This window comes from Aplidium turbinatum, chromosome 8 (assembly GCF_918807975.1).
Source record: "Aplidium turbinatum chromosome 8, kaAplTurb1.1, whole genome shotgun sequence".
NCBI lineage: Eukaryota > Metazoa > Chordata > Ascidiacea > Aplousobranchia > Polyclinidae > Aplidium > Aplidium turbinatum.
In genome coordinates, this window is record NC_137479.1 from 10,430,779 (window position 1) to 10,447,075 (window position 16,297).

At 38.5% G+C, this 16,297-nt stretch overlaps 1 protein-coding gene across 1 annotated transcript; it reads left to right on the forward strand.

Annotated features, from left to right (window-relative positions):
- Positions 1-13,187: 13,187 nt before the first annotated feature.
- LOC145776044 (uncharacterized) lies at positions 13,188-15,495 on the forward strand. Its single transcript, XM_082587452.1, has 3 exons — positions 13,188-13,492; positions 13,625-13,841; positions 15,424-15,495. Exons 1-3 carry the CDS (start codon positions 13,188-13,190, stop codon positions 15,493-15,495), a joined length of 594 nt encoding a protein of 197 aa, XP_082443578.1.
- The last annotated feature ends 802 nt before the right edge of the window (positions 15,496-16,297 follow it).

Consider the following 16,297-nt stretch of genomic DNA (forward strand, 5'->3'; position numbering starts at 1 on the left):
GTATGGAAGACGCCATGCTCATCCTGCTGAATTTCCTTGTTTATGGTAGTTAAAGTTCAAATATTATTTGCTGCTTTACTGAAACACATTAAATATGTTGTGAGACTGCCGTAAACAATTTTCTGGTCTTAGTTTTATCGTAAAACACGGGAAAGTGGTCGTTTCGATTTGTGTGCATGCACCAAAGTGTGACATTTATGCAAACAACTTGTATGTAGCCGGTTGTCGTTGAGCCGCCGTAAATTCTCCAAAATATATCTTTAAAAACTATTTTTCAAAAAATAAAGTCGCTGTTAGCTTGTTTTGTTATGATAACTAATAAAACGTATTTGGCTTCTGTCTGCAAACATTCAGGTTACTTCGCATTTTCAATTCAAGTCCTCATTCTGAGATTCTCCGCTCAATCCCTTTCTATCTACTTGTCTATTTTATCTCCTGGTTTCCGTTTGATGACCTAGATTGACTTGCCTATGATAGGCTATGCTTCTGCTGCAACAACCAATTGAAAAACACAGGCTGACAATTGCTGTTGAAGGTGCTTCTCAACAACAAGTTGTTGTGATGGATGTTTGTCGAGATGAGTTGGCTATTGAGAAAGCTGTATTTAAAGGTCATCAAGTTGGTTAGTTTTGAATCTTTATCCTCGGACTGACAGAGCCTTGATTAGGTTATTCCTGGTAGTTTCGCATACTTTGTCGAGGCTCTTGACGCAGGGCCGGTTACCAGGGGCGTTGACAGGGGGGTCTAGGTGGTACTTTTGGACCCGGGCCCGGAATATTTAAGGGGCCCGGATTTTTAAAATTCCCCGCGATTTCAAACATAATCAAGATCTTAATATAATCAGATCTGAAGGAATTGCCATCAGAGGTTAAAACTGCTATTTCAGCCGTCAGATGGTAAAGCACCGGGCCCCCTTCTGGGTACTGGGCCCACCATCTCAGGGGGCCTACTAGTAATAGACTTTTGCGTGTCAGTGACAACATGTTTTTTAGCTGCTAAAGTTTACTGTGTGTACTTCCTTTGAGAAGATAATTTAGGTCCGGTACCAATGAGATGCTGGGCCTGGGCCCTTATATCAAAATATCTCTAAAATCATCACATTATCTTGGTCGTTATTTTGTGATAGAATTTCAGGAGGCCTACAGGTAATTGACTTTTGCGTTTCAGTAACAATCTGTTTTTTAGTTGTTAAAGTTTACTGCGTGTAGCCTACTTGTTCATTGACAAGATAATTTAGGCTCGGTACCAATGAGATGCTGGGCCCTTATACCAAAACATCTCTAAAAACCACATTATCTTGAAAAGTTAAAATGTGACAACATTAGTAAAATTACCTGTATTTGAAATAAAACAGGTTGGTTGCAATTAATAATAATAATAATGTATTCTGGTCCAGTACACATGGTACTACAGAGAAAAACATTAACATAGCTCGCAGATAACAATTGATAAGAAAACATAAATAAATAAAAATAAGAAAATTTTGAAGAAAAAACAAAAATCACAAGGAACAAAAAAGATAAGACACAATCATAAATAGTTTTCGACACGTCGCTTAAATGTCGCAATAGACATATATACTATTGACTACAGCATATGGTAAATTATTCCAAGTATCGACTACTCTATTGGCAAAGGAAAATTTACGGCAGTTCAGTTGAGCAAACTGTTTATGCAATTTAAAATTATGGCCTCTGGTTGAATTAGAGTTAAAAAGGAAATATTTGGAACATGGTGATACCGAAACATTGTGTACTAATTTAAAAACTTCTGTCAAATCAAAAATTAATCTCCGTTTTTCCAACGAGAGAAGGTCTAGTTCAAACAGTCTTTGTTCATAGGTTAGGTTTTTCAGTCCATGAATGCATTTTGTTGCTCGTTGTTGCACCCTCTCTAGCAAATCAATGTCCCGAACAGAATGGGGATTCCAAGCCACCACTGCCAATTCCAAGTGGGGCCTGATCAACTGTTTATATAATCTTAAAAAGACATGCTTGTCCCTGCTGACCAGTGTTCGTTTTAAAACACCCAGGACCATCTCCGCCTTTTTAACTGCATACGAGACATGGGTGGATGTTTTAAGATCAGTCGTTATCATAATTGAATACTTGAAATCAAGACAGGCCCAATTCCTACAAAGGTGTGTTTAAGATAAATGTGTTTTAATTATTTTGGTTGTTTATTTTTTCGTACTTTGTGGTAAAACTTTGGAATTGGCAACTGTTGAACTGAAACCGCTTTATACACTGGTAGTGGTAGGGTCACCATACTTTGTGTGCTACTGTTATAGGTTAAACCACGAAGTAGACAGCTCATTTTAAAATGATTGTCATAAATGGGCAAATTATATAAGACATTTGCATAACTTAATTGCAATGCCTTGTCTAAATTTAGCAAAAGCATAGATTGAAACCTTTCTTTAGCATAAGGTGAAAGCGTTCATGTTTTGTACGTAGGCTAGCTTCTGGTTAGCATAAACTTTAAGAGTCAGGTACGATTGATTTTGAAGTCTGCCAATAAGTAAACAAGACACATGAAATACTTTTTGTAATACTGGACTAGCTTAAAGTATGGTTGGTCTATTGATATCCCATTTAACAATAAAATATTTTTTCTACATCTACCGGTATAACTTGCAAGGTAAAAGTATTTTTTGAAGTGTCAGAAGCTGCATTAAGGCTGTTGCACTTTTAGCTTAACGTTTTGGTTTTACAGGGTGTTTTGTTTTCTTAAGCTTTACTTCAAAGTGAATGTTACTGGTTTACAACCGGTAATCTAGTTCTAGAATGGTGTAACCTTGCTATGTACCAAGATTTCATTCAGCATTTCATAAAGAAGATGTCTTGTTTGAACTACCGACATTCTTGCTTTGAACATTTCAGATAAACAAAACTCTCAAAGAGGAATTCTTTGAAATGGCTGAACATGGAGGTTTGTCAGAACCTAGCAAACTTTGCTTTGCCGTTATTGCAATTGGAATACATTCGTTTACTATGATTAGCAATGGTGCAGACGTGCTGCAAAAGTTTTGCAGATGTTCCAAACAAGGGAATGTTTTTCTCCAAGCTCTTTGCATAGTTTTTTTTTTTCGAAAGTTATGTTGAGCCAAATGTTAAACCTTGAATGTACCAGAAACCATGAAGCATTTAATGCGATCTTTACCCATGTCTTTAATTGCTGTGGTAAGAACCAGATAAAGTGATCAGCAGGCCACAAGCTTAAGAACGACCACCAAAAGTAAGACAAACAATTCAAAAACTGACCTCAAAGTCAAAGGTCAGCAAGTAATAAGCGAACATTGAGTAGTGTAATAGGTATATAATCAATTAACCTGCCTTTAACTGTAGGCCATAAAAATGTTTGTCTTATTTGTAGCCTATTCCATTTGTGCAGTCATATTTTGTTTATTGCTAAAAAATTGTGAACAGTAAACAAAATAGCATTTCTCATAGATTAATTAGCATTTCATTTTTAGCATTTACAATCCCGCAATTATAAATATCCCTGACTTTACAGAGGTAGCTATCAGCAAGTGTAACCAGCATATTACATTTAGATACTGTATAATAAGTATTTTATGACAGTTGCCAGTATTTTGTTTGTGATTTCAAATCGTTGCTGCTTTATGTTTCATTTCTTTCATTCCAAGCAAAGATGAAGCTATAACTTGATAGACCTGTGTTTACTATTAGTTATATTTCTGCTGTGTTCTGTACACTGCTGGGTTGATGATTGTTTATGAAGTTATAAAAGTTTAACTAGGTAGTAGTTAGCCGGTATTGTGCAGTAAGCATTATAACATTTCATTAAGCACCAGTAACCTATGAAGGCTTTCTGAGTACTGCAAAGTTGTCAGTGAGTGATGAAGCTGTTAGACCTTACCTAGAAACCTATTAACTAGTGTTACACTGTAAATATTGCTCCGTTTTGTTAATGTTAAAGATCATAGTAATTTTCTTATGTATGCTGTGATTCCTGTGAAGTAGTTGCAACATGTGATGAAGTTATTAAACTTCATCTACATAAGTCAGCACTCATGCACCATTTCAATAACAACTGTTTTTAGCATGACCAATGGTGTTTGCATATGAAAAAATAATTACATGTAGAAAAGTTAATTCAACAGTTAGATTACAGCAACTGCTGCTCATAATAATTGTGCTTCTTAAATTCAGCAACCACGATGTTCCAAAAATAAGGCAATTAATAAAAAAAATGTTTTAGTGAAATATAGCATGATTATTGATTAACAACAGGTTTCTAATTATAGTGTATCTTGTGTGAGTAGGCCTAGTTAATAAACCATGTACGCCATTCTGTACTGTTATGGATTAACTCTGTTCTGTTGTGAATTGAAAGTATATCACTAGATTGGTAAACTATTGTTTTTATCGTACACTTAAGTTCCTGATTATGCACATTTGAGTACACTTGAGTTTTCATGTTAGCATTTTGATTGGGTACTTGTTAGCTTTTTGAAAGTATTGTATAGGTGAGTGGTTTAATCAATCAATCACTGGTTTATTTTTTTTCACAAAATATCACATCAAATGCACTGGTACATTACATAAAAGTGAGATAGGAAAGAAGCGAAAGACCTTATGAGGTCACCAAGTCAGCCTCCACCTCGGCGGTCCTATAAGGCAAAACATAATTACCACTTGGTGAAAGTGTTAAAATGTTGTTTGTTAAAGCATGTGTGAATTCACTTTTTTTTGCACTTCTAAACTGTTTTGCTATGTTATGGCTATACATTTAAAAATAATAGGTTAGTGAAATTTCAAATGCCAATTGTAATTTTTGGAAAAAATTGCTTCCAAATGTAGGTAACCAATTTAAAATTCTCATAATTTTGTCAATTCTTGTCCGATGTAAAAAATTGTATGAACTCAATGTGATAAGCATGTCAAATTTTGATACCAGCTTCTACTGTGTGATATAAGATCTGGGTTGAATGACCCATACGCTTCATGACCGTTGCCAGTATGTTTAGAAATCGTTAACACTTTTGGCTTTCATTGCAAGCAAAGGTGTAGCTATGACTTGATAGACCTGTGTTTGCTCTTATTTACATTTGTATTGTTTGCTCAACTGGTGAGAAAGTCTAGTGAAGTGAACCACCTTTCCATATCAGTGCAGTTAACATACACACTATATTATCATAAGTCTGCTTGCCAATAAGGGGCTCAAAATTATTTTGGCCCGGGGGCCCACAAAGGGCTTAACACAGCACTGCACTTCAGCTTTCTGGTGGTCAAATAGCCACTTCAGCCACCAAACAGTAAAATAAGAATTTAGTTTAATCTAGTATAGTGATTTCCCTAACCATGAATATTACCCGAAACACGAATTTCAACATAAACAGGTTAATATTTGTTTAAACTCAAACTGAAATGGCACAGGTAAGAAGATTGCTATCCCTGTTTCTGCACTAAAAATTGCATTGCACTGCACTAAAAACTGCACAAAACCGTTTTCAGATTGCAGCAATCAGCAAATGTTTGATCGAGGCCCAAACACCTTTCCCAAATCAAATTGAAAACTTTCTGACTGTCTGCACTACCTTTGCTGTAAATTCTCTTCTGGTGAGCCTAGAATACTCTAGCGCCATGTGACAAATAAAAGTTCAAAAAAGCAACCGCTAGATAGAGATAGTAAGTTTTGCGGTTCAAGAAATTTTAAGATTGCGCAAGATTTGTTAAATGACCATGCTTAAACGACAGCAATAAAAGTTTGTACACAACCTTTATTTTCATAACATAGTCGATGAAGGCCGAAGGGGGCCCGAAAATAAATTGGTACCGGGCCCGAGAAATCCTGTCAACGGCCCTGCCGGTTACCGAGCTTTGCAGAGTGAAGTTCCCGGTAGTTAAAATGTTGTTAGGGAATTATTCCATCCGTTAGGTGCGGCTGAATGGAGATCAGGCCTGAAATGCATTGCTCAAGCGCAAACCCCAAAAGTCAAACCAGCGTTTGGGCGCATAACCACTTAGCTAACAGAGCGGATGCACTGATCCCATGAAGTAAACATTCAGAAGGTCTTTCCTTAAATTATCTTACGATGCACTGCACTATAGGCCTAGGTAGCCACTTTAACAAGTCGAAATTCTGCCACTGAAATTGACTACAATGCAACCGCCAACCAATCAGAACGTGTTATAAGAGGCTACCGTCCAATTGTGATCCTTCTAGCACTCCGCCAGACAGTTAATGCTTGTTTTGAACTTTATTTGGTAATTACAGAAGAAAAAGTGCAATAGCAGTGGTGAGAATCGAACACGCGTCAATGAAATGACTACTTTCTAGCCCTAAGCCAACCAACTGACAAAAAATCCATCACTTAATTTGCTTTCTATGATCTTCTTTTCGCCATTTTTTACTTCACTTAAACCGTAGCTTATGATTGGTTGGCGGTTTCATTCTAGTCAATTTCAGTGGCAGAATTTCGACTTGTTAAAGTGGCTACCATAGGCCTAGGCAAGAAAAGGCTACACAATAAATGAACTGTTTTTTCTTGAAACCTACCGTGTTTTCCCTATTGTTTTTTGACCCACAAGCAAAGTATGGAGAGCTTTGCCGCCACGATTTTTGGTTAACCTGTACACTGGTAAAAGCCAGGCCAGCTTGACTCTATAGCCTATAGCTCAGCTAGCCATGGATATTGACTACCTTGACTCTATAGGCTTATCCATAGATGTGTGGCGTTCCCCTTTAAAATACATCAGTAGGCTAGTGCTTAGCGAACACTATCCGATCATAAGAACCCCATACGCCAAAGATGCACATTTGACTTGTTTCAGAATGACAAGTAGGCGATTTCCATCACTATATCTGTTCTTGCAATACAGGGATATCTAAAGAAGGGGATACGAAGGCTCAGAGCGATTGCCTTATTCTCATGACACTAGAAGGGCGGTAGTTGATACCGCGTTAAACATGCGGTTACTTTTAAAATTGCAGAAAGTTTTGTAGTGCAGCTGGTACACTCAGCTACACAAGACAGTTAGCAAGTGTTGTGTAGAACGTATTTAAAGAATACTTGTTTGAAAAGACAGTTGAAAGAGTACCAGTTAGCTGTTTTTTGACAAAACCTTTGCAGTTTGCTAGGTGGAAAGCAAGTATACGGGTAGTTGAATTCACAAAGTAATTATGAGCATTCATTGAATATCCATACCTGGTGGTAATAGTGCAATGCAGATTGTCATAACAAAGTTTATTAAATTACTATAGGTGCCAATTGTTATTTTACCATAAACAGATATTATTTAAGATAAATAGAAGCCTTTCTATTGTCAGACGTAATCAAAACCTTCGTATCCCCTGCTCTAGATATCCCTGTAGCAATAGTAGCAACCATCACTAGTTTACATACCGTAGGGGAGATGTGGGACCAATGAGCAGGGTGGGACCAACAACCATAGGCTCGATTTTGCCATCCTGTAGGCGTTTTGTTCTTTTATTTGTTGTTTTAATGTCGAGATTTTTTCTTGGTCAAGCACATGCGTTTTGGTCAACTCAGACTTGCTAGTTTGATTTTAAGTGGCAGAATTTGTTTTTAGAGGAAAAACATGAGTTTTTTCGGGCGCATTCATTTTTTGTTTTCAAATAGGAAGAAAACATTTTTAAATACTTTTTTTAGTTTAGGCTATGCACCATGGATTGGGTGATAGAACTGCATTGGTTTCCGGTAAAAATTCACACCAGTTTTTTAACAATTGCATGAATGCCAAGATGGAGCAGATGTGGGACCTTTGACCCATGCTTGCCATCAGGGGGGTCAAAGGTCCCCCAATGTTATTTTATTTTTTTTAGCTTCAATATGCCTACTTTTAGCTGTGTAAAAATAAATATTCCTTGTTTACACAAGAAGAGTTGAACAATTCTTTGAAGGAAGTATTAGAACATAATGTCAGTTTAAGAAAGACTGCCAAAGAAAACAATATTGATAGAAACACTTTGTGCCGTTAGTCAGAAAAGTGTTACGTCATGATACGACGACTTCGCCAAAGCAGAGTGATGAAGCTGGTTGCTATGGGCTTGTGAAAGTGTATCCCAGTGAAGGAAGAGGTTTGCTGGCCTGTTACTGAATGGTCCTGATGAGGATGAAGATTTTGAGATTTCTTTTTTGAAGAGGAGCGTCAAAATTAAAACTGCTTTTGTGTTTCCTGATATTGAGGACCTTGCGTCTCTGAAGCGCTCAGAAATTGTGTGCATTCTTGACAAACCTACACGGGTAGGCTACGCAGCAGCTACCAAAAGGCTTACTGGAATTATGCGGTTTAACGAATATTTATCTCGCCATGACACTTAATGATGCATTGTGACTTTGTTTTGACAGTGCATAAATGAACCCTTTTCTGATGCTAGACTTGAAATTTCACTTTTCCTATTGTTTTGATTGTATTTTTTATGCAAAATCAAAAACAACACTTAAAACCTGAAAGTATTGTGTAGTTTTCGACTCGATTGTAAGGGTGGGTCAAAGTTCCCACGAGGGTGGGTCATCGGTCCCACATGTGTGGGACCAATGACCCACTTTTTCATTATTTTATAATTTCAGTTTTGAAGGATAAAATTTCGAGATATTCATCTGGTTTTTGGCATGTAGGTAGATGGGTTTGCTGACAACTTTTTCGCAGATTTTGGTGATTCTGCGAGTCAAACTTTGAAAAATTGTGGCCAAAGTGTGCAAAAAGGGTTATTGGTCCCACATCTCCCCTACTATAGGCTAACATTATTCCTACTCCTGGAAATGACCTAGGCTACAATGGATCTTGTCATTAATTTTTTCACAGAGTCTAATAAAGCTGTTCGAAACGAACTTTTTCAAGTCGAAACTTAAAGATTTTTGCCCCAAAACGAAACGAAATCAAGATAAATAATTTTATGTCGAAACGAAATGTTTTACAGCTGGCACGCCATTGCTTTAGAAGAAAACAAGAAACTTTAAACATTTATTCGTTAACTTTGTCCGAGGTTTACAATCTTTGTCTCAAAATGCAAAATCTCATTTCGCTAAATGCTCACCCGCTGTAAAAAACGTTGTATTTTGCTCTTATTGTATGTCCTTTTACGCATTCCAGTTGTGGAACAAGTTTAGATCTTCTAGTATAAAACGATTACGTGTTGCTTACAATGATTCTGTTTAAAATATTGCACAACTTGCCTCGTTATGTCAGTGCCCGTGAATATCAAGTAATGAATAATATAACAACGTTTGATGCTTTATTGAGAAAAAACATGTTTTCGTTTATCAACCGTTGTATTCACTCCTCAAATCGCTTTATGTCAGACCTGATGTCATCTGATTGTTTTTATCGTTCTGAAATCTGAATACTTTCAATTCTTCCAACGCTCATTGTATGTAGGCCTAAATTGTTAACAGTAGATAGCCCATTTAGTGAGCTTTTAAACTAACGGCATCCAAAGTGGCTCTCTGTGACATTTGTGCATTTGCAGTTTGTGTATTATTTCGTTGTTTTGTTTTGGATATGGACAACTTTGTCTGACGCAAATAAATAATAATAATAATAGGCTAGCCTACTATTTTTGATTTTTTTTGTACCATATAAAAAATTAAAAGTAAAATAGCTTTTCAAAAGTTTATAAACAAACCCATTTTGTGAAAGTTCCTGTTCGCTTTTATCTATTGTGGTAAAAAAACTCAAATATCTTTTTTTCCTTTAACACAATTTTTTTTTATTAGTGTAGCCTATTTGTTGAATAAATTGTTTGTTTTTTTCTCACTGTATTCTTTTTCGTTTTTTTGGCCCCGTTCGCCCCCCCTGGCTATGCCTATGTGCGTAGGCCTAGGCCACGTCACCGTGTGGGTCTACATAATTAGCCTACTGCCTTAAAATTATTTACAAGCGATCTTAAATTATTCAAGTTTTTTTTTGTTGAAATCAGGGATTCCTGATTGGAATGCTATTGATAGCGTCCGCTACAATCCTACACTGGTCTATCGTTTCTCGCTTGTGTAGTCGGTTGTGTGTGTAACTAATAGCCTACTATCCTTTTTGTCTGCATAGGTTGATGTTTGTTTGTTTGTTTGATTATTTTTTTTTATCCTGCATTGCGGGAAAGCGGACTTGAGCGCTATGCATCGGTGTACGCCTTCCGACATACACCTGACCCCAGGCCGTAACTAGCTTGGAGCAGTTGGGGGGGCAAACAGTATTCTAAAGGGGGCCCAACTTTTACCTTCTGTATGATGTATGAAAACGACGTTTGTACACAACGTGGGTATATTTACGCAAGGACATTAATCGTAGGCTTAATACAACGTTTACATTGGAACAGTTTATCATAGAAACAGTCAGTGGCGTAGCCAGGAATTTTGAAAGGGGGGGGGGTTTGACGGCCGGCGGGCGAAGCCCGACGGCGTCTCCCCAAAGACGACACCCAGCAGCGGGTGTCTGGGGGGCCTCCTCCAGAAAATTTTGAAAAATTACTTTAAATTTGGTGCATTCTGAGAGCATTTTCAACAAAAATGTGGGTATAAATATTCCAGTGAAATGGTGCTGTCCAGTGGTATAGCAAAAGGATAAGATCATGTTTTCTAGGACATTTTTCGGTAATAAAGCTAAGTCTCTATGTTTTCTTGTTGCTAATTCCTGGCTGCGATATTTGAATGTTTGGTATTGGCAAAACTCGCTCTTTTAATGCAGTTTCGTTTAAAATTAGGCAAACTTTGCTGCAGCCGACGGCAATGCCAGTTTCCGGTTGTCTACTCTACTTATGACTTAAATTTGGTACTACCCATTACTCGAAATCGATCACTAGGTGGAGGCAATTATCGTTAAGTTTCTTGCCCAGAGAAACAACAGCAAGTGCGGGTGGCTGGAGTCGAACATGCAGGCTCTCGACTGCGAGCCCAACGCGCTAACCACTCGACCACGGCTGCCGACTGAAAAGTAAATGAATAAGAAATGGATGAAAAACAAAAAGCGCATGAGAAATGTCACTGAGGTTCACTGCGTTAGCTCAAAGTCAGTGATTAAGTGCCCGACTCAAGATCAAGCAGCGCTAGTTCGACAATCCGAGTGTGCGCTTGAGCTACGCATTTTAGGACGGCTCTCCATTCAGCCGCACCCAACGGATGGAATAATTCCCTAACAACATTTCAACTACCGGTACCGGAAATTTCACTCTGCCAATCTCAGTAACCGACCTTGCGCCAAATGTCTCTACAACTACAAATATGCGAAACTACCATGAATAACCTAATAAAGGCTTTGTCAGTCTGAGGACAAAGATTCATAACCAAACCAAGTGGAAAGTCGAAATCATTTCTTCCTAGCGGATTTTCCGTTTCTTTGTTTTATTCTCCAGAAAGAGTTTTGATTTATTTCGACTTTCTGTGCAACCAAAATTAGTGCAACCAATTTTTAAATTGTTTAGTGTTTATTTATTTTATTGGGTAGAACAAATATCGTTCTTGAAAATATAAAGGATTTACTGTAAAACTCGTATACCAGAGATGCTCATACTAAGGTTCTTCCCGAGTGTTTGTGAAACTCCTCGTTGACTTTGTCACGTGACAAATTTTGCCGTTTGGTGGTGCTAGATTTCAATTAAAACAACCGAAGTTTTAGTTCATGGCTTTGTGAATTGTGATTCTGTTGTTTGTGGTGTGGGTGGGAGTTGGAATTTGGATTTGAATGAATTGAAAGGAAACTCAAAAAGTGTCAATTTTCAAATGATGTGTTGATGTTTAGGCTAGTCAATGTAAAATATGTAGCCTATTATAGGATTGTTCCGGTTTCTGAAATTAGGCTGTTTGCTGCACAGTTTCAAATTTTTTACAGCTTTGCCTAGTAAGGATAGTAGAAAAATTGCGTCATCAATAACTTCTGGACTGCGTATACGCGGTCTGAAAGTTACGGTAACTCCTGGATTTCTACACCGGCCCTTAAAAAGGCTTTCTGAGCAAAAGTTGGATGCTTGTTTTGTAAAGACATCTCAGCTATCGAAGTAGGCTATATCAATAAGGCACTTACAAAATATCTTGATCGCTTCAGGAGATGAAGTTGGCAGAGAATGAATTAGTTTGCACCCACAAGATTGTATAAGGTAGACAACAGCGGTTTTAGGTTTTAAGCCGCCTACGCCCGATAGTCGGCAACATCTCTCCTGTATTTTTCTCTTATAAAATTGTGTGCGGTTTAAAGGCAGTGGCTATTTGACCGGCTCCGGTCTTTGAATCTGAAACACTATTTGACTGGTCATGACGTCACTGCATAAGCGCTTTTTTCTTTTTCTCTTTCAAAGCAACAGACGAGATGCGCCGATATAAGTTCTAACTTCAACACGTATTCTTCAACTCAGTCCGTGGCGCGTGCGATACGTCTCCGGCTGCCAATCTAGAGGGGATGAGTTCGATACCATCCGGAAGCATTCTTTTTTTCATTTTTTTTTATCTAAATTTTGATTGACCCGAAGCGCATTTATGTGGTCAATTTTTAATTTGAGTAGCCTACAGTCCAAGTTAGTTAATAGTTCTCAAGTATAGTTCTCAAGTTAGTTATATACAATACTTCTTTTAAAAGAAATGATAATGGTAAAACCATTTTTTAAAGAAGTATTGTATATAACTAACTTGAGAGAAAAATGTAGGGTCGTTCGGCAACACACGTTCACTTATGACGATCGGAAAATTACCAAGAGAAATTCTCAAATTCCAGCAAATTAAAAAAACTCTAACAGTGTTACTCACATTTGAAAAGACATAAAAAATGGGCTGTAGGCTACTCAAATTAAAAATTGACCACAAAAATGCGCTTCGGGTCAAAATTTAGATAAAAAAAAATGAAAAAAAAATAATGCTTCCGGATGGTATCGAACTCATCCCCTCTAGATTGGCAGCCGGAGACGTATCGCACGCGCCACGGACTGAGTTGGAGAATACGTGTTGTAGTTAGAACTTATATCGGCGCTTTTCGTCTGTTGCTTTGAAAGAGAAAAAAAAAAGCGCTTATGTAGTGACGTCATGACCGGTCAAATAGTGTTTCAGATTCAAAGACCGGAGCCGGTCAAATAGCCACTGCCCGGTTTAAAACCAACAAGCCCTCAGATGATGATTTTAAATTGCATAAACAGTTTGCTCAACTGAACTGCCGTAAATTTTCCTTTGCCAATAAAGTAGTCGACACTTGGAATAATTTACCATATGTGGAAGCCGAAATATGTGGAAGCTACCACGTCAAAATGTGGAAGCCGACGTGGTAGCAGGTCCATTAAAGAGAGTTACTCGAGAGGAGGTAACGCAAGCAATGAAGAAAATGAAATCGGGGAAGGCTCCTGGACTATCTGAAGTCACTGTGGAAATGATACGTGCAAGTGGAGAGACAGGACTGAAAGCGCAGGAAATCAGTCAACGTGTGTTAGATGGAAAAGGAATGCCAAATGAATGGAAGATGAGTGTGGTGATACCCATCTTCAAGGGAAAGGGTGATGTAATGGATTGTGGGTCATATAGGGGAATAAAACTGTTGGAGCATGCAATGAAGGTAGTGGAAAGGGTGTTGGAGAATAGAATAAGATCTGTGGTGAAGCTGGACGAGATGCAGTGTGGATTTATGCCTGGGAAGGGAACGACAGATGCTATTTTTATTTTGAGAAGGTTGCAAGAGGAATATCGAGACAAGGGTAAAAACTTGTACATGTGTTTCGTGGACATGGAAAAGGCGTTTGATAGAGTTCCAAGAAGAGTGATGGAATGGGCAATGAGAAAAAAAGTAATGCCAGAAGCTCTCGTGCAAGCCGTAATGGGTCTTTACGACGGTGCAAGGACGAGAGTTCGCGTTGGATCTGCCCTCTCAGACGAGTTTTCGGTGAAGGTTGGTGTACACCAGGGTTCTGTCCTCTCTCCTCTAATCTTTGCCATTGTGATTGATGTGATTACCGAATGTGTAAGAGAAGATTCATTAATGGAGATACTGTACGCCGATGATTTGGTTTTGTTGAGTGACACAATGGAAGATCTGAGAGGGAAATTTGAGAAGTGGAAGGAGTCGTTTGAATGTAAAGGTATGCGTGTGAACATCAAAAAGACAAAGGTCGTAATAAGCGGAACGGAAGGGGAAATCACAATGAGCAAAATTGACCCATGTGGCGTCTGCGGAAGAAGAGTGATGGCAAATTCTGTTACATGTACGAAATGCAAGAAATGGGTGCATGGAAGATGTGCAAAGATGAAGAGAGTGACATGCAGATCTGGAGATGGTTTTGAATGTGAAAGATGCAAGAAGATTGAGGAAGGAATGATTGGTCCTGTTGAAAAGCTGAATGACGAAGTTGAATCAGTAAATGCCTTTTGCTATCTAGGAGATAGATTGAATGCCAGTGGTGGTTGTGAAGCGGCAGTGACTGCAAGAGGAAGGTTTGGTTGGGTGAAATTCAGAGAGTGTCGAGAGTTGTTATGTGGTAGAAGATTTCCGTTGAAAATGAGAGGAAGAATTTATATTAGTTGTGTGAGATCTGCAATGCTGTACGGAAGTGAGACATGGTGCTTACGGGAAAACGAATTGGCGATTTTAAGAAGAACTGAGAGAGCGATGGTGAGAGCAATGTGTGGTGTAAAGCTGATGGACAAAAGGAATACCGAAGAACTTATGAGCTTGCTTGGGTTGAATGAGAGTGTTGATAAGTTGGCAAAAGCGAATGGAGTGAGGTGGTATGGGCATGTTTTGAGAAGGGATGAAGATGATGTTTTGAGAAGAGCGCTGGAGTTGCGAGTGGAGGGTCGTAGAAAACAAGGAAGACCAAAGAAAACATGGAAAAAGCAAGTTGAGGAAGAAAGCAGCAAGGTGGGCTTGACAAGAGAGGACGCGCTAGACAGATCGATGTGGAGGCAGGGTGTGAAGACGATTGCGGCACTTGGAGGTGAATCCGGCCACCCTCGGTAACGGGGACATCACCGGATTAAAACTGGACTACTACTACTACTACATGCCTTAGTTAGGAATGGGCAATTCAGAATACCGAATCCAGAAGGATTCGGATCCTAAACTATCCGAATCCAAAACGGTAATAAAACCGGGTAATAAGATTCGGTTTTAAAGATATACATAAGTCTTGTACAAGCTGTCAGCTTGAGACAGTGAACTGAAAAAAAGTGTGTCTGCAGTTCCGCACTTTCAAAACATTTTGCACGCGTTGTGCGCGCATGGCGCATGCAACCCTACGTCACTCGCTTGCATTGAGCAATCAAAGAAACAAAGCGCACAGTTTTCTTCACGTTTTGTACACATGCACAATCGTGCAATGCTTTTTTTCAATCCACATGCGTATGTGACTCTGCGATAGTCTGACTGGTAGGCATAATAACAACATTGAGCAGATGCCTCTGCTAAAGGAGTTGGCTCTGAAATAACTCAGCATACCTGCCACATCAGCATCTTCCCAGCGATGCTTTTCCAGTGCGGGCTTGACGTCAACCAAGCTGCGCTCCCGCTCAGCGTTGCCAGATTGGGAAATAGAATATCAAATTAAAAAATGCTGGTGAAATTTAGAGGTCTTTATTGCCAAGCTTTTTGACCTTAGAACCAGATAACTTTTTGGTGAAATCTGGTGAAATTTTCCCCACTCAATTTTTTTCAAGAAAGTTTTTTTCAATTTTTTTAAACTTTTTAGCAAATAATCCCTGCTCATATAGAAAAGTTTTGCAAGAGGTTTGCGTAATGCGTATGCGTGATGGCAGTGTTTTATGTCTTAAAAACTATTTGTATTTTAGGCAAAATTGCTTTTCTTTAGGGTGTTTTAAATATCTGGTGAAATTTTAGTTACTTTTAGGTGCCAAGCGGCTTCCATCATCTGGCAACACTGCTCCCATTTGGCTGGCAGTCATTTAGAATGCCTTAATGTTAGAGCTCGACCGATATCACTTTTTCAGGCCGATACCGATATTTATAAAATTTTTAGGCCGATACCGATATATATCGGCCAATATATATCAATTACGAAAAATTTGTTACCAACAAGGTTATTAAGCAACAAACCAGTCCAAGAAAGTTTATGCATTGGTTGCTGTCATAGGCGCCGAGTTTTCAAAATAGCTGGGCGGGCGAACACATACTGTCACGTCGTGATCACCAATAATAATGTAGAACTCCACTGTTGTTTTCCTGCCACCAAGGTCCAAGATCTAGGCTTCCTAGTTCCTACTACTATAAATTGCAAATATCTAGCGATAAACTGCGCTATTGAACCGAGCTTACATTGAATCTACAATAGAACAGTTAACGAAGGAGCTGAATTGCAACTAATGAGTGACAACCAACGGTTTCATCCGGCC

Excerpts from the sequence above, each read along its gene's own strand:
- LOC145776044 (XM_082587452.1), top strand. The coding sequence starts at position 13,188 with ATGTGGAAGCTACCACGTCAAAATGTGGAAGCCGACGTGGTAGCAGGT. Across the intron at positions 13,493-13,624 it reads TCATATAGGGGAATAAAACT|GTTGCAAGAGGAATATCGAG; the intron begins GTTGGAGCATGC and ends TATTTTGAGAAG. Across the intron at positions 13,842-15,423 it reads CAGACGAGTTTTCGGTGAAG|TGCGGGCTTGACGTCAACCA; the intron begins GTTGGTGTACAC and ends ATGCTTTTCCAG.